The following is a 22,458-nucleotide window of genomic DNA, read 5'->3' on the forward strand; positions in this document are numbered from 1 at the left end:
CAGGAATAAATCTAGTGAACCTACATTACATTCTGCCTGGGGCAAGCATATCCTTCCGTAGGTGAAAGAGACCAAAACTGTATCAAGTACTCCAGGTGTGCCCTCAGCATGCCCTTCAATAATTGAGCCCAAGATGTGTCCTAAGGCACAGTAAATGTGAAAAGCAGAAGTCTCACCTCCAGCTGCTGTCTGAAAAAATAGGGATGGGGAGCTCACCATCTGAAATTGTTGAACTCAGTGTTGAGTCTAGAAAGCTGTGAAGTATTTAGCCAAAAGATGAGTGCTGTTCCTCGAATTTACATTGAGTTTCCTTTGCACTCTGCAGGAATTAAGAGCAGCAAGGTCCAGAGTGGGAATGGAGGGGGGGATTAAAATGGCAGATGACTAGGAGGTTGGCAGAGGGTGGGGGGGGGGGGTTGTCTCGCTTGTTGACTGAAAGGAGTGTTCCGCAAAAATAAGCACAGGTTCAACTCCCCAGTGTAGAGTGGACCCCATTGTGAGCGGCGAATGCAGTATACTAAATTGAAAGGAGTACAAGGAAATTGCTGTTTCACCGGAAGTAGCGCTTGAGGCCTTGGATGGTGAGAATGGAGAAGATAAAAGGGCAGGTGTTGCATCTCCTGCCCTTCCATGGAAAGGTGCCGTGGCAAGAGGAGTGGGTGCTCGGTATGATTGAGGAGTGGACCAGGGTGTCGCAAAGGTCTCTTTGGAATGCTGAAAGGTGAGGGCAGGGATAGACATGTTTGATGGTCGCTTTAGGTGGAGGTGATGAAAATGGCAGAGGATAATGTTTGGAAGGTGAGAAGAAGAGGAATCCTATCATGGTTCAGGGAGTGAGTCGAAGACGCAAGAACAGGTGAGGGAAATGGAATTGAACTGATTGAGGACCCTGTTAACCACAGTGTTGGGAGGAGTCATTGGTTCAGGGAAAAGGAAGCCATATTGGACGTACTGGTATGAAAGGTGCCAGCGTCAGAAGAGATGCAATGGAAACAGAGAAACTGCGAAAATGGATGGTAGGTGTGAGGAATAGTAGCCAAGTGGCTTAAAGTGAATCTTGGCTGATAGCCTCTACCCAGGGGCTGAGAAGAGTCAGAGATGGAAAGGTGTAAATTGGAAGCAATGTTTATGACTTTTTCCAGTTCAGGACAAGAGTGAAAATGGGACACATACAGTCATCAGTGTACTGGAAAAAGATGAGGGAGGCGGCCTGAGCAGGAGTGTTTAGTCACACAGTATTTAGTTTAGAAGTGTTCCAGCTGTCACAGAATGGTTATAACACAGGAGACCATTCAGCCAAGCATGTTCATGCTGGCTTTCTAAAAGAGCTAGACCCACTCTCCTGCCTTTGCCCTGTAGTTCTGAAAATATTCTCTCTTAATTATCCCAATTCCCTTTTGAAAACCATGCTTGAACCTGCCTCCACCACATTCTCAGGCAGTGTGTTCCAGATCCTAAACACTCACTGCCTAAAAAAAGCTTTTCCTCACATCACCCTTGCTTTATTTGCCAATCACTTTAAATCTGTGCCCTCTGGTTCTCAACTCTTCCACCAATGGGAACAGTTTCTCCCTATCTACTCTGTCCAGGCCTCTCGTGATTTTGAACATTTCTATCAAATCTCCTCTGAACCTTTGCTTCTCTAAGAAGGACAACTCTTGATTCTCCAATCCATCTAAATAACTAAATCCATTGTCCTTGGAACCATTCTCATGGTCTATCACTATCCCCCTCACAGTTTACAATACCTCCAATTTTTATGAAACCAGGGGACAGAATCTTCTGCCCTCTCTTGTGGCGTGTTTAGAGGTGGGGAGGGCAGGATGGTGGTGGATGAGGACCCGACCCCCTTTCTGCCTCCACCCCAATTAAATCCATGGCAAGAAGGCCCATTGATGGCCTTCCTGCCCTGTCACCAATTGAGGCCCATAGGTGGGCAAAAAAGTGGCCCCATGGTGCTGCTGCTACTATTAACCCAGTGGTGGGGTGGTCTATTGCCACTTGGGGAGTGACAAGCAAACCTGTGTCAGCTGTATGTGGTCTGCTAGGGTGGGGGTGAGGTTGGGGGTCCGTCATTCAAAGGCATTCAGCACCTGATCAAGTGGCCTGATACTGGGAAGGGTGGGGAGAAGCCATTGAGATCCACAACTCTGCTCTTGCAGCCGACCCCTCTCCCCAACCACCCCCACTCTGTGAATCCCCTCCCGTCGTTACTTACTTCTGGCCTTGGTCGCTCCACGAGTCTGGGCCTCCAGCGGGTGTTATTCCAGCAGCAGCCACCACCTCGCCAGTGATGCTGCTGAGCAAAAGAGCTGCGGAGCTCAGATTGGCTGGCAGCTGTCGGTTGGCAGGGGTCCTGATCCTGTGGAAGACCCGCTGCTGGTCTCTCAACTGCCTAATTGACTTGTGATTGAACAGGCCGTCTGCAAAGGAGGCAATGCGGGTCTCCACCCCATTGCTTCCACAAGATTCCATCCCTGGCGTGGGACAGGCTTAATAGAATCACAAAATTATTACAGTGCAGATGGAGGCCATTCAGCCCATCATGTCTTCACCGGCTCTCTGAAACGTTTTAACTTAGTGCCAATCTCCTGCCTTTTCCCCGTAACCCTGCACCTTGTTTCGTTTTAAATAATCATCCGATGCCCTCTTGAATGCCTTCATTGAACCTGCCTCCACCACACTTCCATAGTAGACCATCAAGTCTTTTCCTGCACTTCAGTCCTTGAACGATTGTATTGCTCTTCTGAATAATTAAATAAACACTTGACGAGAGATCAATTGCTAATGGTTTTTTTAATTTTTTTTAACTTTTATGTAAACATTGTTTGATAGGCACAAAATAACAAAAGCACTAATGCAACCAATGCAACAAGTAAACAAATCGAGATCTCCATTTACATTATTCATGCTTTTGAGCTGATAAATAGGCCTATGCATTTTTCTCTTCCTCAGTAAGGCAAGTTCAGAAGCAGTTCCTGTCACTTGTACTGGTGAAAGATGCATGTCTTGAATACTTAACGTTGACTTATCGAATGGTCGCTGGTCAGTGATGGTGTATCGGAATAAATACAGGCACTAACAGGTTAACAGAACCATGCACAAGAAATCAATAGAAAGAGAGAGAGAGAAAAATATATTTGAATGGTACATGGAGAAATACTGAAAATTGCAATAAATCTGCAGAAGGAGGACTGTGCCCACTTTAAAAACAAGAAGAAGCAGAACACTATGAATCTCTTTTTCAAATGATCTTAACACAGAATGTTGGTCATAATACTGCACTGAAAAGGATATGGCACTTTAGCAGTTCAGGTCACTAAGATTCAAACAGCTTGTAGCTTGGCTGACTGCAGACAGACACAAATACGCACAGTACGACAGCATTTGTTCACTTGCGCACCGGGGAGATCTCCTCAAATCGTTCTTTGCTCCAGCGACTAACACAAAGAAAATTCAAACACGTAGGTTTTTTTTTTCCCTCTTTACTCTCCCCTTGCTGTGGCAGTTATTGGATGAAGGGCATGCGCTCCTTGTTCCCGTTGTCTCCCTCGTGATCTTCCTCTTCCTCGCCCGCTTCACTGGTCTCCGTGCTGTCATTCGCCATCTGGAAGCAATGAAGAGATTGATGACTCCATGCGCAGTACAGTTTTGACGCATTACAAATGAGAGCAATTACCATAATTATGGGTGTGGGTGTGTGCCTACATATTTACATACCGATTGAGGTGAGAGGTGATCCTCGATGATTATTGTGAGTGGGGCCAACCTTGGCCTCTGACCCCAGCTAGTAACAAAATACGGAGCTATCCATACTCTGTGTCACCGCTGCGATATCAACACAAGATAAATGTGAGGTTGGACAGTTTGGTAGGAAAAGTAGGGAGGTCACTTATTATTTGGAAGTTGTGAGTCTAGGTGGGGTAGGGGAGCAAAGGGTTCTTGGAGTACAAATACATCAATCACTAAAAGTTATGTCACAGATTAATAGGGCCATATATATATATATATTTATAGATAATAAAACAAGCACTAACTTTATTTCCAGAAGGATAGAATAGGAAAGCAGGCAAAACATGCTGAGCCTATGGTCACCCCACTGCATCTTGCTGCATCTTGGTTAGACCACATTCAGAATACTGTGTGTAGTTCTGGTCACCACATTACAAAAAGGATATAGAGGCACCGGAGAGGGCGCAGAGATAATTTGCAAGGATAATACCAGAAACGCGTGGGTGTACATATCAGGAAAGTATTGGCAAGTTTGGGGTTCTATACTTTTGCAAAAAGAAGGCTGAGGGTGGGGTGGGGGGGTGGTTGACCTAACAGAGATTTTTAAAATTATGAGATGTTGTGATGGAGTGGATACAGGGAGAGGGGCCTGGATTTTCATGGGGCAGAATTTTGCGTCCGGTGTGCGGGCACGTGCCCAACACGCCTGAGCGTGTTATGACGCGTGATTACGTTGGGCGTGCGTCCTGATGTCATTGCGCACTCACACGGTATTTTGTTTGGCGGGCGCGTGCCGGAGTTGGCTGCGCGCCGCCGATAATTAAAAGGCCTATTAAGGCCATTAACAAGCTAATTAAAATCAAATTAATGCTGCCCGTCCAACCTTACGATTGGCGGGCAGGCTAAAAGGCCGAGCAGCCTTTACATTGTTTTAGGAATCCTCATCCACGGGCGGGATGAGGTTTCCTAAAGCAAATAAACATTAACTAAAAACTTTATTTTTGAATTAAAAACATGTCCCAGCTCATGTGACAGAGTCACATGAGGGGACATGTTTTTTTAAAAAATTTTTACTGTCTTTAGTCATTTTTTTAAAAGGCCGCTTCAATCTCCGTGAGGCAGCTCTGCACCTCAGACTGAAGCGCTCTTCCGCACGCCTGCGTGAACTGTGCACCCCCCCAACACCCACCCCCCCCACCCCCCGCCTGCACAGGTAGCGCTGAGCGCTGCCGCTCGTGATCCACGCCGGGTGGGCCTTAATTGGACTGCCCGCATGAAATCGCGGAGTGGAGCCGATCGCGGGCGGCCGGCAGCTTCCCGACTGCCCCCATGCTCCCCACCACCCCCCCCCCAACCCCACCCCCCGCCTGCTCCTGCTGAACCCACCCGACGAGGGGAAAATTCTGGCCACGGAGTCAAGGGGAGTCCGTGGAGGGTCGAAAATGGCGGCCGGGACCCGGATCTGGAAGCCCCACCCCCATCCTCGACATTTACGATGTAGACAGCTATGTGAAAGGGGCGTGGCATAAACTGCATATGTGGCAGTTACAAACAAGCCGGCCATTTAATGAGGTAGGGCAAAACCAAGAAGTCGTGATTTTCACCCTGAAAACTTCCAGAACTCGGAATGTGTGTTGCATGACATGGCGCTAGGGACGTGAACAGATCTGAAGGACAGAGGTAAAGCTTTATACAGCACTGTGGGAAGCAACAGCTGCAATGCTGAACCTCCCTCTGAGATAGAGACTGGTGTGTACCCTCAATGTAAAGGGGTTGGAGCGGGGTGACCATAGGCTCATCCATGTGGGCTCCAGCTCATTACCCCCCTGCCTTGCCAGCCAAGAGGGTGACAGTACAGACTGCCAGTCTCGCTGGGTTAGGAGTGTGTACTCTTCAAAGAAGGGAAGTTTGCTGAAGCGGGCACAACACCTTCACACATGTGCCACTTTGAGAAAAGGCAGAGGCAGCAGTGTAGAGCTAGAGCATGAGGTGGCAGAGATCCCAGGCAGACCGGCAAGAAGGGGGAGGGTGAGATATTACCCTGAAGGAAGGGTCTACAGGAACAGGTTCAGCTTCCTGGACACGAAGGAGAGGCAGTGTAGGTGAAGGCTTAGGATGACTCGGGATAGAGTAAGAGAAAATTTGTGCCAAGTTGGAGGCAGACCTTGTGCTCGAAAAACTGGTGCACACACCCTTCCAATAGCAGTCAAAATAGCCACAAAGGCCCTCAACTTTTATGCAGCTGGATCCTTCCAGGGCTCTCCTGCAGACCTCTGCGGCATCTCACAGGTGCATCACAGCAGTCACTGATGCCCTCTTTGCAAGGGGAGGGGAGCCCATTAAGTTCCCTACAGATGTGGAGCCTCAGAGGTAAAGAACATTGGGGTTGGTATCAATAGCTGGCTTTTCACAAGTGCACGGCATAATAGGTCGTTCACATATCGCCATCAAAGCACCATCACAGGAAGCACACGGATATATAAATAGAAAGTTTTTTTACTCCATTAAAATCCGGCTTGTGTGCAACCACAATAAGGTTTTCCCCCATGTCTGTGCAAGATTCCCTGGAAGCTACCACAACTCATTACATCCTGAGGGAGTCCAACCTGCCACACCTTTCTGAGCCAATACCCCAGGTCCATAGCTGGATACTGGGCGAGAAAGATTACCCGTTGAAGAGGTGGCTGCTCATTCCATTTACTCCATTGGAAACGATGCCAGAACATCATTATTACACCAGTCACCATCAGACCAGAGCAACCATTGAGCAGGCTACTGGCATTTCAAAAAGACGTGTTTCCAGTGTCTAGGCTGCTCAGGAGGAGCACTGAAATACTCACCCGCAAGGGTATCAAGAACAGTGGATGCCTGCCGCATAATATGGCGCAGCAGAGGGGTCTACATAGGTAGGATCCAAAGCCTGGTGAAGAAGACTAGTCATCAGGGGAATAGAGGGAGGAGGCGTCATTTACCTCAGGCAAAGATGGAACCACGGAAGAGGAGGATGAGGAGGGGGACATTAGTGGAAATGTCGAGAGGGCATGTAGTTATACAGGAGAATATCAGAAACCATATGAGCTGTACCAGTGACCCGACACCATTGCTTCATGCTCTACCATGCGCCAGCTGCCCATTGTGGTAAGTCCTCATCCCTGTGTTGAATAACTATCACCCCCACTAATGAAGCCATGCTGTAATGAGCCAATAAAGCCACCCTTTGTGTCTGTAACAGTGAATCATCATCTCCAATAACGGCCTGAGAGGGCTTATGTGCAGCTTGCATGACCCTCCCCTCCACTGCACGAATCATTCTCAGCTTCGCAATCACCCCCACCCCCGCAGGTCCGGCCAACTCCTTTGCAATTTGTGTTCACTTCTCCTGCAAGCAATCAATAAAGGTAAGCTTAAGGACATTGACCCCTGCATCCAAGTACGAGCCTAATCTATTTGGGAGTGCGTCAAAACGGGCATTCCTTTGCTTGGTCAAATAAGAGTGCCATGTCCATTCAGTCATCCTTGGCGATGGGGAAACAGAGAGTGATTGTGTCCCACCTGATGTCTCATTCACAAGGCACCCAAAGTGGACAGAAATGCCTGCTTCAGTAAAACAACTCACCTTGCCTGAGCACAGCAGCGTCTGGACCTGCGGGTGGCACTGTGTCCAAAATCTTGCTGTTCACCTGATGTGCTCACTACCCCTGCTATTGCTTGCCAGGCTCCCTTGGTTACAGCAGGAGGGTTCCTTTTACCCGCTGGGTACAGTGTGTCCCTCCAGCCTTCACCTTCCTGCGCCAGGTTCTCCGATTGCTGGTTGCAGAACCTGGGTGTATTTAATCCATGAGACGTGCTCACGGCACTCCTCAGGGACATCCTGCATTCACAATGAATAAAGCACATGGGTGAACAAGGATTCTTGCTGTGTCTGTTCATAAATTGGGGATTGATTACCAGCTGCAGCAGGACATCTTCCTCAAAGTTCCACCGTACGAACGCCAGTATCCAAGCAGCCGTTCCACCCATTGCTGGAGGGTCCAGGGCAATCCTGAACAGTTGGCAACCCTTGTTGGGTGCACTGTGCTCATGTGTGAGCACCCCAAAATGGCGTGGTGAGTTCTGAAGTTTATGGGGCCCCGCTGGATTTCTCCCTTTGAGCTACAAGGGCCAGTGAAGACAGGGCTGATGTGACGGTTGTGGGCAAGGCAATTTTGGGTGCCACACTTGAAATTATGAGGCGTAAAGGACACGTGGCAGAACATGAGGGATCTGCATGTGGGGTCCTGAGACCAGCCCCCGAGTTACCATGTTTATTTCACTTACGGCACAGCGTTGTGACCTGCTGAAGCTGCAAAGATGCAGACATTTGCCTGGATGCGGAGGAACATTGGCGACAGTGAATAGCTGCTGTGTGGACACTCCTTACACATTTCCAACAGCCAGGCTTCACAATCTAAAGTTCCCTATGGCAGGCTCGTGATGGAGGGAAGGCACCTCCTACAACCTTTGTTACTTTCACTCACCTGACAGCTTCTGAAGTGTTTTCCCGCAGAGCCATGTGGACCCTTGACAATTTCCTTCCTCTTGCAGTGACTGTGTTCCAAGCTGGTCTTTTATATAGGGCTTGAGTAGTGTGAAGCCCGCCTCCTAGTTCACATGTCACCTCTGCCTAAGACGTGTTTCTGAGATCATCTGTCCCAACTGCTGCTGCCAGCGCCTGTTCCCCCCAGCAAAGAAGATCGCGCCTCTGGAGCCATTTTTTCCCCGCGGCCTGCGTGTAAAGCCGGGGATTTTCCCGACTCCCGCTACCCGCCTCGAGGGTGAAAATCCAGGCCAATGTTTCCTCTTGTGCGGAAGAGCATAACCAGAAGCCATCAGTATAAACAGTCACCAAGAAATCCAATACGTAATTCAGAAGAAACTTCTACACCCAAAGAGTGTTCAGAATGTGGAACTCGCTTCCGGGTCCTTTTCCTAATTCCATTAAAATCCGTGTCCTCTGATTCCCAATTCTCCTACCATTGGACAGTCTTCCATTTCCCCACGATCTCCCTTGTTTTGTATCAGTGCTGCTTTGTGTCATGAGCCTTTGACCAGGAATATGTCCTGTAATCTTTAGCTTATAGCTGACAAAGAGACACGCTGTCTAGGCTTTTTGTCTTGCACTCATGGCGATCATGAATCGACCAATCAGAGTCGACTTGCCTGGTTTGAAATTTGAACCAAGAGCTTGATCGTTTACTGTTCCTGGTCATCCAATCCTGGAGTGGGACTTGGACCTGGAGCTTCTGGTTCAGAGGCAGTGAGTCTATCCACTGCGCTTCAAGATCTCCTTTTGTGACCTCTTACTCATGCCCACTTTTATTGTTTCACCATTGCTGGCTGCCTGGCCATGCCTTCAGCTACCTGATCCCCTACCTCTGGCATTCCCTCCCTAAGCCCCTCCTCCTCCTCTCTCCCTCTTCTCTTTTAAGACACTCCTTAAAACCTGCATCTTCACAAAAGTTTTGGTCATCTGTCCTAATATCTCTTTATTTTGTTTATTCATTTACAAGGTGTGGGTGTCGCTGGCTAGACCAGCATTTATTGCCCATCCCCAACTGCCCTTGACGAGGTGGTGGTGAGCTGCCTTCTTGAACAGCTGCAGTCCCTGTGGTGTAGGTACACCCACAGTGCTGTTAGGGAGGGAGTTCCAGGATTTTGACCCAGCGACACTGAATGAAAGACGATATATTTCCAAGTCAGGATGGTGAGTGGCTTGGAGGGGAACTTTCAGATGGTGGTGTTCCCATCTATCAGCTGCCCTTGTCCTTCTAAATGATAGTGGTTGTGGGTTCAGAAGGTGCTGCCTAAGGAGCCTTAGTGAATTCCTGCAGTGCATCTTGTAGATGGTACACACTGCTGCTACTGTGCATCAGTGATGGAGGGTGTGAATGTTTGTGGGAGGGGTGCCAATCAAGCAGGTTGATTTGTCTTGGATGGTGTCAAGTTTCTTGAGCGCTGTTGGAGCTGCACTCATCCAGGCAAGTGGGGAGTATTCCATCACACTCCTGACTAGTGCCTTGTAGATGGTAGACAGGCTTTGGGGAGTCAGGAGGTGAGTTATTCGCTGTAGGATTCCTACCCCCTGACCTCTAATGTTTTTTGATAATAGTCCTTGAAGTGCTTTGGGGCAGCTTACTACTTTAAAAGGCATTACATGAAATGCAAGTTGTTATAAAAATAAATCTAATGGGAAGCTGGATGTATCAGTGAAACATCTTCTACAATTGTCATATTGTCTTGCCATAAATTGCTACTAGCACCTGGCAGGAACACAGTCACACATGTCAGTTACTGTGCTAACATCCCAACATACCAGAGCCCAATAGAGTGGCTTTAGCTATTTATAACTCTATGTCCCAAGCTGTTTGAAGGATGCTGATGCTCAATTGCTAATTCTAGTTACCACGGCACCTGCTGCTATTGTGAGCCACATCATCTGGTCACCCTATGAGCCAGGCAGCTATCGTCTTCTGCTCTTCAGCATTGTTGAAATGAACTGTAACAGGTAAACACATGGAAACTTAAGATTGATCAATGAGGCACTTAAGCCCCGGGAGCTATTGACTTTACTTGGTTTCAATATACCATTGATATCCCAACAGCTGGACCTTGTTCCCATGCAGTCAGTCAGGATATGCATAGGAATTGCTAGATGTTAGAAAGGATGATACCCAACTAGTTCACCTCTAGTGACCAAGTATGAATAATCATGCAATTAATCTCAATCAATTGGTTTTAATAGGCCTAGGCATGAGGAAAGGCACAAAGTCCAATGGTGGAGAGCTTTGGGAACCATCAGGTTTTCAATCATCTGCTCATCCCAGACATGCTACACTTACCTCACTGTGTAAAGTTCACTTGAAGCTATAGTGCAAAAAAATGGTGGAAGTTTGAAAGAAAGATATTATTTGTTGAAGAGCATTCAAATCCAATTTTTATTTCAATACAATCTAGATTCATGGTTTTCACTAGAGAATAGGTGACCGAGGGGAAATTTTACTGAAGTATTCATCAGTCTTACCGGCACAGATAAACTGAACCATGAACATGTTTGATTTAATCTCAAAATTCTACAAAAAAAAAAATCCCGCTCCAGAGATGTGACATAATTCAGGCAGACATTTCAGAGGGGCTGATTTTTGGTTGAAACATCAAATTGAGGCCCTGTCTACCCTCTCAGGTGGACATAAAAGATCCCTTGGCAAAATTTTAAAGAATAGCAGGTGAGCCTTCTCCAGTTCCTGATCAATATTTAGTGCTCAAACATCATCATTATGTCATTAATAAAAACAAAAAAACTGCAGATGCTGGAAATCCAAAACAAAAACAAAATTACCTGGAAACACTCAGCAGGTCTGGCAGCATCAGCAGAGAAGAAAAGAGTTGACGTTTCGAGTCCTCATGACCCTTCGACAGAACTTGAGTTCGAGTCCAAGAAAGAGTTGAAATATAAGCTGGTTCAAGGTGTGTGAAGGGGGTGGTGGGGGGGGCGGAGAGAGAGAGAGAGAGAGAAGTGGAGGGGGTTGGTGTGGTTGTAGGGACAAACAAGCAGTGATAGAAGCAGATCATCAAAAGATGTCACCAACAATGTGACATCTTTTGATGATCTGCTTCTATCACTGCTTGTTTGTCCCTACAACCACACCAACCCCCTCCACTTCACTCTCTCTCTCTCTCTCTTTCTCCGCCCCCTCCCACACACGTTAAACCAGCTTATATTTCAACCCTTTCATGGACTCGAACTCAAGTTCTGTCGAAGGGTCATGAGGACTCGAAACGTCAACTCTTTTCTTCTCCGCCGATGCTGCCAGACCTGCTGAGTTTTTCCAGGTAATTCTGTTTTTGTTTTTATCATTATGTCATTGTTGTTTTTTGGACCTTGTTGAGCGTAAACTGGTTGCCACGTCCTCCATCAAAGTGGCTACACATTACTAGAACTTCATTGGCTGTAATGTTCTTTGGAACATCCTGAGGTTGTGAAAGGTGCTATATAAATGCAACTCTCTCTTTTCAGATTCAGTATAGTCCAGGTTAAAGCAGTTGCCCACTGAAGCACTGAACTTTCTTTTTAAACAGTCAATTAATTTCTAACACTTTTTGAACACTTGGCTCTTTTACCTCTTTTATAAAAGGATTAATGGTTTGGTGCTCATTTTGATAAATTGACTGCGAGCTAACCAAAACTTTTATATTGCTCGAGTCCACTTGTCAGGCAGTTCCCCAACCCTACAACTTTCTCCATCTATAATCAAGAGCTTGTGTTTCCTTCTGCTCAAAAGATTTTATTTCCGGGAGGCACTGAAATCACTGGGGACATGGTCAGCAACCTCAATTCTTCAGAGGGGGCCTTTTAACCCTCTGCACGTAGGTTCCTTCTTAAACGAAAAGGGAAAACTCATTTTTATTGAATGTGAGCAGAGCTAGGCCAGTTTACATTTCTACATATTAATATATTAATCATCGATAATAGCCTCAGCACTGCTCACTTTCAGATTTAGCTGGAGCACAGATATTATTTCAAAATCAATATAAAAAATTCATAAGATAATTATGGCTAGGAAGGGAAATGAAAGTCTGAAAAGCTGGAGGCTCCGGATAGGATTATATGAAGTAAGCATTGTGAGTGACAGGTGAAGGTGCCCTGCAAAGTATGCAGGCTTCATGTACAATAAGGATGGAAAGGACTTATAATGAAACTTGTAAGCTAATGATCTCACATTTTGGTTGGCAGAACTTGTTAGAAATAAAAAGCCAAGAGTTGGAAACCTGAAATAAAACCAGGAAACGTTGGAAATACACAGCACCTGAAGGCACTTCACAGGAATGTAATCAGAAAAAAATGACACTGAGCTAAAGGAAGAGATGCTAGGACAGGTAACTAAAAGGCTGGAAAAACTCAGCAGGTCTGACAGCATCTGTGAGGAGAAAGACAGAGTTAACGTTTCAAGTCCAAATGACTCTTCTTCAGAACTAAACTGAAGTAAAAATGTGGTGAAATATATACTGTTTATGGGGGATGGGACAGGTGAAGCTGGATAGAAGGCCAGTGACAGGTGGAGAGGGAAAGGAGAGATTGCAAATTATGTCAAACAAAAGGTCGAAGGGGTGTTGATGGTGGTGATACTGGCTAAAGGAGGTCCTAATGGTGACATTAAGAGTAGAAAGCAGGATGAGCAAGTGACAGATGGCCCTAGTGGGGCTGGGATGGGGGCAGGGGTGGTGTGGGAGAAAAGATCGAAATTAGATAAAAGGTGGGGATAAAACAATGAATGGAAATAAATTTTTAAAATAATAATAATAAAAATAGGTGGGAAAAATATATAGACATAAAAATTAAAAAATAATTATTTTTAAAAAGGGGACCAAAAAGGGGTGAGGATAGAGGAGACAGTTCATGATCTAAAGTTGTTGAATTCAATATTCAGTCCAGAAGGCTGTAAAGTGCCTATTCAGAAGATGAGGTGCTGTTCCTCCAGTTTGCGTTGAGCTTCACTGGAACATTGCAGCAGGCCAAGGACAGACATGTGGGCATGAGAGCAGGGTGGTGTGTTGAAATGGCAAGTGACAGGGAGGTCTGGGTCATGCTTGCGGACAGACCCAAGGTGTTCTACAAAGTGGTCACCCGGTCTGCGTTTGGTCTCTCCAATGTAGAGGAAACTGCATTGGGAGCAGTGAATGCAGTAGACTAAATTAAGGGAAGTGCAAGTGAAATACTGCTTCACTTGAAAGGAATGTTTGGGCCCTTGGACGGTGGGGAGGAGGGAAGTAAAGGGGCAGGTGTTGCACCTTCTGCTGTTGCATGGGAAGGTGCCGTGGGAGGGGGTTGAGGTGTTGGGGGGTGATGGAGGAGTGGACCAGGGTGTCCTGGAGGGAACGGTCCATACAGAATGCTGACGGGGGGTGTCAGGGACTGGGGAGGGGGGGGGGGTGTGGTGTGAGGGGAAGATGTCTTTGGTGGTGGCATCATGCTGGAGTTGGCGGGAATGGCGGAAGATGATCCTTTGAATGCGGAGGCTGGTGTGGTGAAAAGTGAGGACAAGCGGAATGCCAGCGGGTGGGGGGAGCGGTGGAGGTGGTGAAGGGAAGATGCGAAGGGCACTTTACAGCCTTCCGGACTGAATATTGAGTTCAACAACTTAAGACCATGAACTCTCTCCTCCATCCTCACCCCTTTTTGATCCCCTTTTTTCAAATATTTATTTTTAAATTTTTATATGTATATTTTTCCCACCTATTTTTATTATTATTTTTAAAATTTATTTCCATTCATTGTTTTATTCTCACTTTTAGCCTATTTTGATCTTTTTTCCCATACCGTCCCCTCCCCCCACCCCACCCCCACTAGGGCCATCTGTCACTTGCTCATCCTGCTTTCTACTCTTAATGTCACCATTAGCACCTCTTTTAGCCAGTATCACCGCCATCAACACCCATTCAACCTTTTGCAATCTCTCCTTTGCCTCCTCCTATCACTGGCCCTCTATCCAGCTTCATCTATCCCACCCCTCTTAAACAGCATACATTTCACCACATTTTTACTTCTGTTTAATTCTGAATAAGTGTCATACGGACTCGATACATCAACTCTGTCTTTCTCTCCGCAGATGCTGTCAGGCCTGCTGAGTTCTTCCAGCAATTTTTGCTTTTGTTTCAGATTTCCAGCATCCGCCGTATTTTGCTTTTAACTAAAAGGCTGGTCAAATTACGGAGTGTCTTAAAGGAGGAGAGAGAAGTCGAGGTTTAGCAAGAGAATTCTTGAGTTTAAGCCTAAACAGCTGAAGTCGTGGTCATTATATTTTGAATCCTTAGAGGAGAGAGAGAGTAAAAGAGCAAGAAAAGGGAAAAAAATTAAAGGAAAATTAGAGGAATAAAAGAATAAAGATAGGCCGACAATGAGAAACAGAAAAAGAGAGAGGAGAAAGGGAAGGTCAATACTGAGGACTGCCACAAATTACAAGAATACGACTAGATTGTAGAATTGGCAAATAATTGCCAAAATAATTTGGGCAGATAAATGTGAGATACAAGCAAAATATTAGGTCACATTATTAAAATAAGAATCTAATTGGGGAGCAAAATGGAGTACAAATAGACAAATCACCAAAGTAGGGGAACAGGTTAAAAAGGCCATTAAAAAGCAAACCAAGCAGTAGGGTTCTTTTCTAGAGGGATAAAATTGAAAAGGCAGGAAGTAATGCTGAATTTGTATTGAACCCTGGGCTACATTGGGAGTACTGTGTACAATTCTGGTTGCCCTATCATAAAAAGGATAAAGAGGAACTAGAGAGTGTGCAAAAGAGATTTACAAGGATGATACCTGAAATGCGAGGACATACCTATTAGGAGAGAATGAACAGGTTGGGTTTTTTCCCTCTTGGAAAGAAAAGGCTGAGGGGTGACCTAATGTAGTTCTTTTAAATGAAGAAAGGTTTCGATAGAGTTGATATGGAAAGAATGTTTCCTCTTGTGGGGAAGAGCATAACTAGAGGTCATCAATTAGGATAGTCACCAAGGAATCCAATAGAGAATTCAGAAGAAACCACTTCAATCCAAACAGCGGTGAGAATGTGGAACTTGCTACTACAGGGAGCGGTTGAAGTGAATAGTGAGGTGCATTTCAGGGGAAGCTAGAGAAGCACATGAGGGAGAAGGGAATTGAGGGTTACAATGATAGTTCGATAAAGAAAGATAGAAGGAGGCTTGAGTGGAGCATAAAATGCCTGCAAGGCGTGGTTGGGTTGTATGGCCAGATTTTCTACTGTTTATTCTATATAGTTCTATGTGAAAAAGAAAGGAAAAGGCAGCAAGGAAGGAAAGGCACACAGACATTTCCCCATACTCATCTGTGCTGGATTTAATATTGCCAACAGTGATTGAGTGTGTACCTAGAGATTTCATCACATGACCCCCACCAACTCAAATTACCTGCCCCCTACAGTCCCACCATTGGTTCACCTCAGTCACCTAGACTATTCAAGGCCAACTGGAGATGGCTCTTGCTTACCCGACTGGTATGTTCGTCAAGTGGACTTCCCCTGTTCCCTCCCCCCTGCCATACTCAATCCCTAAAGTTTTTATAATTACCTAATGAAGGTTGTCATGAAATCATTATTTTTTTGTCCCTGTGTGTTTCGTAAACTAGCGCCTGTGGAGACTAACATTCAGGGCACAGGATATTCCTATACTCATTACATTTCATCCTGCCTAGTAATGAGGGTGGGACTCTCTTGGAGTGCTTTAATAGGTCAGCCAGATGAGTTCAAAGGTCAGTGAAGATCAGTTCAAGGGTCAGTCAGTTTTAGTCAGAGAGAGAGTCAGGAGCAGGAGAAGAAGCTCTATGCAGCAAAAGTGCTGTTGTTAGCTCTGAAGAGCTGGGTTGGCAGGCTACAGGTAGTGAGGGCTTGGAAGAAGCCCTGGAGAGCTGAAAAGCCAGTGAAAGGTTGGTGACTCTGTGCTGTGGGCCGTTGGGGCAAAGGTAACATTTTGCAGCAGGTGCTGTCCTGCTCGGTCTGGCTGAAGAGCTGGAGTTTTGTCCCTGAGTTGGTGCTGGAGTGCAGGCTCCGGAATCCAGGGGAACGTAGTCTTGAGAGATGAGGTTGAAACTCTAGGAGGTGAGCAATTTTAAGGCAGTCTGAGTTGGGGTGACTTTGAGGGAATTCAGAGACTTGATATTCGAAAGTGAAAATTTGGAATCTCTCATGAGAGAGAGAGTTTTAATGAGATTGTGTAACTCACAGTGGATACTGATGTCTGGATGGGTTGCGAAGAAATCTGTGGGATCTATCTTACTCACATTTGCCATTTACTGTGCAGTGTGGAGTGTTTGACCACAATTTTCCTGTTAATTCCCTTATACCTCATGTTGATTGTGAATGTTAGAGTATAAGATAGATATTATAAATTGTTTTGCTTCTCTGACTGTGTATAGTAAAGTTTATTTTGTTTGTTTAAAACATGTTAAATCTTGTGCCTTTATTCTCTCAGTAAATACCTTGGACCTCAAACTTTGTATACATTAAACAAAAAAATTTCTGGTCCCTAACCAGGTTGTACCAAAGATTTGGGGGTCTGGTCCAGGACTGTAATAAGGTGTTTAAAGAAAATGAAAATAAAACTCAATTTATTTCAATACTCCTGGAATTTTTCTCCTGGGTTGCTTGTGGCACCATCCTGGAGATTAGTCTCCAATTCCTGGAGACTCCACAACGTTCCTGAAGGGTTGGAAACCCTAGTTAAATCCAACCATCACAGAGGTAAACAGGCTAATCCACAACAGCATTCAAACCTTTAACTGCCCAAGGATCTTCGCTGAAGAACTCCAGGTATTATTGACATTTTAACGTTTTTCTACAGGCTTCATTATCTAATGAGCTTTCAGATGGAGACTCCATTTTTTATCAACAGTGGAACTAATCAGTTCCGCCAGCAACATGAACCCAGAACACACACGTTGATTTTTCTCCTGGACATCATAACTTTGGGTATATTTCCTTCAATATTTCATGGGCCTAGACTCACTTACCAAGGGAGTTGGGGATTTTTCAACATCCAGTATGAGTTTTCCTATGTTCCCTCTGTCATGGATTCTCTGCATGGCTTCCTTCACCTGTAAATAATAGACAGAGACATGAGTTCCTTTAGGAAGAGAGCCTGAATTAATCCTTAGGAATAGCAGACCTGTAATGATTCTTGAATATAAATTCCAGGTCAGTAACAAGCAAATCCTACGACCTGCTCAACAGTTATGTAATGGGTGGACATTTCCAGATCATTAATGTTCCATAATACAGAAGTAGTCCATATGTATCCTTGGTTTCCATGAAGGTCACATCGCTACATTATCAATTCAGAAAAAAAAAATCCCATCAATAAAAACTTATGTAACATTACATAGCAGACAAACAAGCCATTCAGTCCAACCAGACCATGCTGGTGGTTATGCACTATTTGAGCCTTCTCTAATCTTTTTTCATTTAAATCTATCATCATAGCCCTTTATTTTCTTCTCCCTCATATACTTATCAAGCTTCCTCTTAAATGCAGCCAAACTATTCACTTCAAATAATTCCCTGTGGTAGTGAGTTCCACATTCTCACCACTCTTTGGGTAAAGAGTGTCTGGTAAAGAATCAGATGTCTGACAATCTGTTTCTGTTGATACAGTTCCCAGGTGGGTTAATTATGAATGCTTGGCTGAGTTTCAAGACTCACTAATGGATTAGCTCAGTGGGGGTTCGTTTTACAGGTGGAAGTCGGGTGTTTGCTTTGCTTGATTAACACTGTTATGAGGTTATACCAAGTTAATCTTTCTGTGATCTCTCTTGCCAGTGTCTGTATGTTTGTTTGGACAAGATTAAGAGGTGTGAAGTGGGTAAAGCTGCTGTTACTGATAATATAATGGCACTGTTTGATTAACACTTTCCTAGGGTTGTAGCTATAGTAATTTATTTTCAAAGCAGATTTCGAAATGTGTTTTTTTGTTCAGCAATTCAACACTTGTCATTGGTAATATATGTCTCATTGTTTCTGTACATAGTGTCTACTGGGTAAGTGGGCATGGAAGGGCCATGGAGGGCATCAAGGTGGCATGGTGGACATAGAATGGACATGAAAGGGTATGCATAAGACCTTTTAAAAACTTACCTTTCCAAAGATTCCAGAACCCAGGCGAAGGTTCTCAACTCCCCCAAGCAGACATGAACAATGAGTCATCAAGAAGCAAGTCTGCTGTAACGAAAACTGCAGGGAGGGGGTTGGCTATGAGATGCCTACCCCCATTGGAGCCTGGCAGGTTGGGAGTGCATGGTGCAGGCTTACTATCTGCACCCTGAGCCTGCAACGATGAAAATATGCAGTGCTAGAAACGGGGCTAGGACTTCTGCATCTGCATCCCTTCCACCATTTTTTCCTTTGGCTCACCTCCATTCTGACACAGATGATGGCCTGAAATTCAGGCCCATATATCAAGACCAAGCATATACTTGATGAGGGAGAGAAATTGCTGGACTACAGGGGAATGAGATGGGGAATGGGACTAACTGGACAGCACTTTCAAAAAGCTGGAATGCACAAAACAGGCTGAATGGCCTCCTTCTGTGTTGTGTGATTTAATTCTATATTTGTCAGTTTTCACTGTGCCTTTGCCCTCCTATATCCCTCACCACAACTCGATGTAAAGTACTACTTAGCTGAAAACTGAGGAATCAGGGATTAGGTCAGTTTGAAGGGGATGAAAAACAGCAATGGAAGCCCACACCAACTATTATTAAAAATAACTCAAAACCTTAAATGACCAAATTCCTTTCAGAAGCCAAGTTTCACCATTCTGATGCAGACAGCTAGATCGCTATCATGTGTAATGTAGGAATCACTGTAAATGTATACCAATGCCCTTTTTAACTATTGACCAGAAACTGAACTGGACTAACCATATAAATACTGTGGCTACAAGAGCAGGTCAGAGGCTAGGAGTCCTGCGGTGAGTAACTTACTTCTTGACTCCCTAAAGCTTGTTCACCTTCTACAAGGCACAAGTCAGGAGTGTGATGGAATTCTCCCCACTTGTCTGGATGAGTGCAACTCCAACAACACTCAAGAAGCTTGACACCATCCAGGACAAAGCAGCCTGCTTGATTTGCACCTCATCCACAAACGTTCACACCCTCTAACATTGATGCATAGTGGCAGCAGTGCGCACCATCTACAAAATGCACGAAATAAACTCACCAAGGGTCCTTAGGCAGCACCTTCCGAACCCATGACCACTATCATCTAGAAGTACAAGGGCAGCAGATAGATGGGAACACCACCCGGAAGTTCCCCTCCAAGTCACTCACCATTCTGACTTGGAAATATATCGCCGTTCCTTCACTGTCCCTGGGTCAAAATCCTGGAACTCCCTCCGTAACAGCACTGTGGGTGTGCCTACACCACAGAGGCTGCAGCAGTTCAAGAAGGCAGCTCACCACCACCTTCTCATGGGCAACTAGGGCAATTGGAGGGAGGCAATGGCCTCGTGGTATTGTCACTGGACTGGTATTCCAGAGTCTCAGCGTAATGCCCTGGGTCTATGGTAATGCACAGCAGATGGTGAAATTTGAGTTCAATAAAAGTCTGAAACCATTATCGATTGTTGTAAAAACCCATCTGGTTCACTAATGTCCTTTAGGGAAGGAAATCTGCCGTCCTTACCTGGTCTGGCCTACATGTGGCTCCAGACCCGCAGTAAATGCAATTAGGGATGGGCAATAAATGCTGGCCTAGCCAGCAAAGCCCACATCCTGTAAATGAATAGTGAAAAAAAAAACATTTTTTAGCTGTGTGCAGCCTGATCATTTGAATGCAAGGTACCTTTAAATTGTTTTTGCATGCCATGCAGGTGCCATATCTTAAAGGGGACAACATGGGTGGTACTTCTTGGTTGTTGCACAGTCTCATGCGGAGCTGGCTGGGAACTTGCTGCTTCATTACAGCATGATTTTAACTAAACTGACCAGATGGGGTGAGGAGGTGGATTGTCACCGTGCTTAATATTATTCTCCATTGCCCTTGACCCTATCAGTTTCTTGATGGATGGGTTGGGTTAAAATTTTTGTATTTAAAATTTCCCTCCTCAGGTGGGTCACCATGATCAATTGTCCGATTTTTTGAAAAATTCGGGTTTACTTTTTTTGGAAAAAAAAACATTAAACCAGGTAGCAACATCCTGGGATCAGTTTTCATCTTCAGTACAACAGACAGACAACCTGACAAAAACAAAAAAAAAACAGAGATAAAAACAAAAAACTGCGGATGCTGGAAATCCAAAACAAAAACAGAATTACCTGGAAGAACTCAGCAGGTCTGGCAGCATCGCTGGAGAAGAAAAGAGTTGACGTTTCGAGTCCTCATGACCCTTCAACAGAACTGAGTGCATATAAGGAGAGGGGTGAAATATAAGCTGGTTTAAAGTGGGGTACGCGGGGGGTTGGGTGGGGGGGGAGAGAAGTGGGGGGGTGGTGGTGTGGTTGTAGGGACAAGCAAGCAGTGATAGGAACAGATAATCAAAAGATGTCACAGACAAAAGAACAAAGAGGTGTTGAAGGTGGTGATATTATCTAAACGAATGTGCTAATTAAGAATGGATGGCAGGGCACTCAAGGTACAGCTCTTGTGGGGGTGGGGTGGAAAGACTAGCAAGGCATAAAAGATTTAAAAATAATGGAAATAGATGGGAAAAGAAAAATCTATATAAATTATTGGAAAAAACAAAAGGAAGGGGGAAGAAACGGAAAGGGGGTGGGGATGGAGGAGGGAGTTCAAGATCTAAAGTTGTTGAATTCAATATTCAGTCTGGAAGGCTGTAAAGTGCCTAGTCAGAAGATGAGGTGCTATTCCTCCAGTTTGCGTTGGGCTTCACTGGAACAATGCAGCTGGCCAAGGACAGACATGTGGGCAAGAGAGCAGGGTGGAATGTTAAAATGGCAAGTGACAGGGAGGTTTAGGTCTTTCTTGCGGACAGACCGCAGGTGTTCTGCAAAGCAGTCGCCCAATTTACGTTTGGTCTCTCCAATGTAGAGGAGACCGCATTGGGAGCAACAAATGCAGTAGACTAAGTTGGGGGAAATGCAAGTGAAATATTGCTTCACTTGAAAGGAGTGTTTGGGCCCTTGGACGGTGAGGAGAGAGGAAGTGAAGGGGCAGGTGTGCCTCTTTTGTGTGGGCATGGGGAGGTGACATAGGTGGGGGTTGAGGAGTAGGGGGTGATGGAGGAGTGAACCAGGGTGTCCCGGAGGAAACGATCCCTACGGAATGCCGCCGGGGGGAGGGGGGGGGGGGGGTGAAGGGAAGATGTATTTAGTGGTGGCATCATGCTGGAGTTGGCAGAAAAATTGGCGGATAGACAACCTGTTCAGCCAGAATCCACCCATGCCTCGAAGGTGAAAATGTACTGAATCCCTCCACCTGTTTCACTATGATTTCCGGCTGCAACCTAGGATTGTTTGACCTCTCAGAGAATCAAGGGATATGATGAGCGGCAGGGAAAGCGGCGTTGAAGCCCAAGAGCATGTACCATCATAGTGAAAGGTGGAGCAGGCTTGACCACCCGTATACTCCTGCTCCTATTTCTCGTGTGGTGCTCCATTGCAGAGACTGGCCTGGTTCCACTTTACCTTCACCGTGGGAACCGGAGAGTTCCCCTTACTTTACCCGTTTGAAGTCTCACACTTGCACGCCATTTGATTCTTGGCAGGCACGGTCTCGGCTGTCTGATTTTGCCATTAGTCGCAGCCTGTTGAGATCATTAATGAAGGAGCGGGGACCTCACTTTACAGCACGGCAGGATCCCCCTCAAGTGACGAGTTCGTTGCAGGGGTTTCACTACCATGTGCAACAGGCAAGGTGGGCTGGATGGCCTTCTTCTGCGCTGTATCATTCAAATGATGATAACGATCATTCATAAGACCATGAGGAGCAATTTTAGATTTACCATTACAATTGTGCAACTTCAAAAACTGTCCCACCGTCCAGGTCTGTCAAAATTGCATTTAGTTTATACTGCCTCTCAACATCCGTCCTTCCAAAATGCATTTTATCTTTCTCTATACTGAGTGTATTCTTGCATAGATCTGTTTATCTCCCCGTTCCGTCAAGGACTTCTTGACATCTGATACTATTCTCCACTGCTTACTGATCTCTGCGCCATCTG

General features: G+C 45.5%; 1 protein-coding gene across 2 annotated transcripts in view; it reads right to left on the bottom strand.

The window, feature by feature from the left end:
• Positions 1 to 2,779: 2,779 nt before the first annotated feature.
• vat1l (vesicle amine transport 1-like) overlaps positions 2,780 to 22,458 on the bottom strand; it is a 195,330-nt gene continuing 175,651 nt past the window's right edge. For both annotated transcript variants that reach the window (XM_041191346.1, XM_041191347.1), the window contains exons 8-9: positions 17,294 to 17,377; positions 2,780 to 3,607 (exon numbers count right to left, since the gene is read on the bottom strand). In XM_041191346.1, the coding sequence (XP_041047280.1) occupies positions 3,509 to 3,607; positions 17,294 to 17,377 (183 nt within the window). In that variant the 3' untranslated portion in view covers positions 2,780 to 3,508. The remainder of the gene's footprint in view (positions 3,608 to 17,293; positions 17,378 to 22,458) is intronic.

This window comes from Carcharodon carcharias, chromosome 7 (assembly GCF_017639515.1).
Source record: "Carcharodon carcharias isolate sCarCar2 chromosome 7, sCarCar2.pri, whole genome shotgun sequence".
Classification (NCBI taxonomy): domain Eukaryota; kingdom Metazoa; phylum Chordata; class Chondrichthyes; order Lamniformes; family Lamnidae; genus Carcharodon; species Carcharodon carcharias.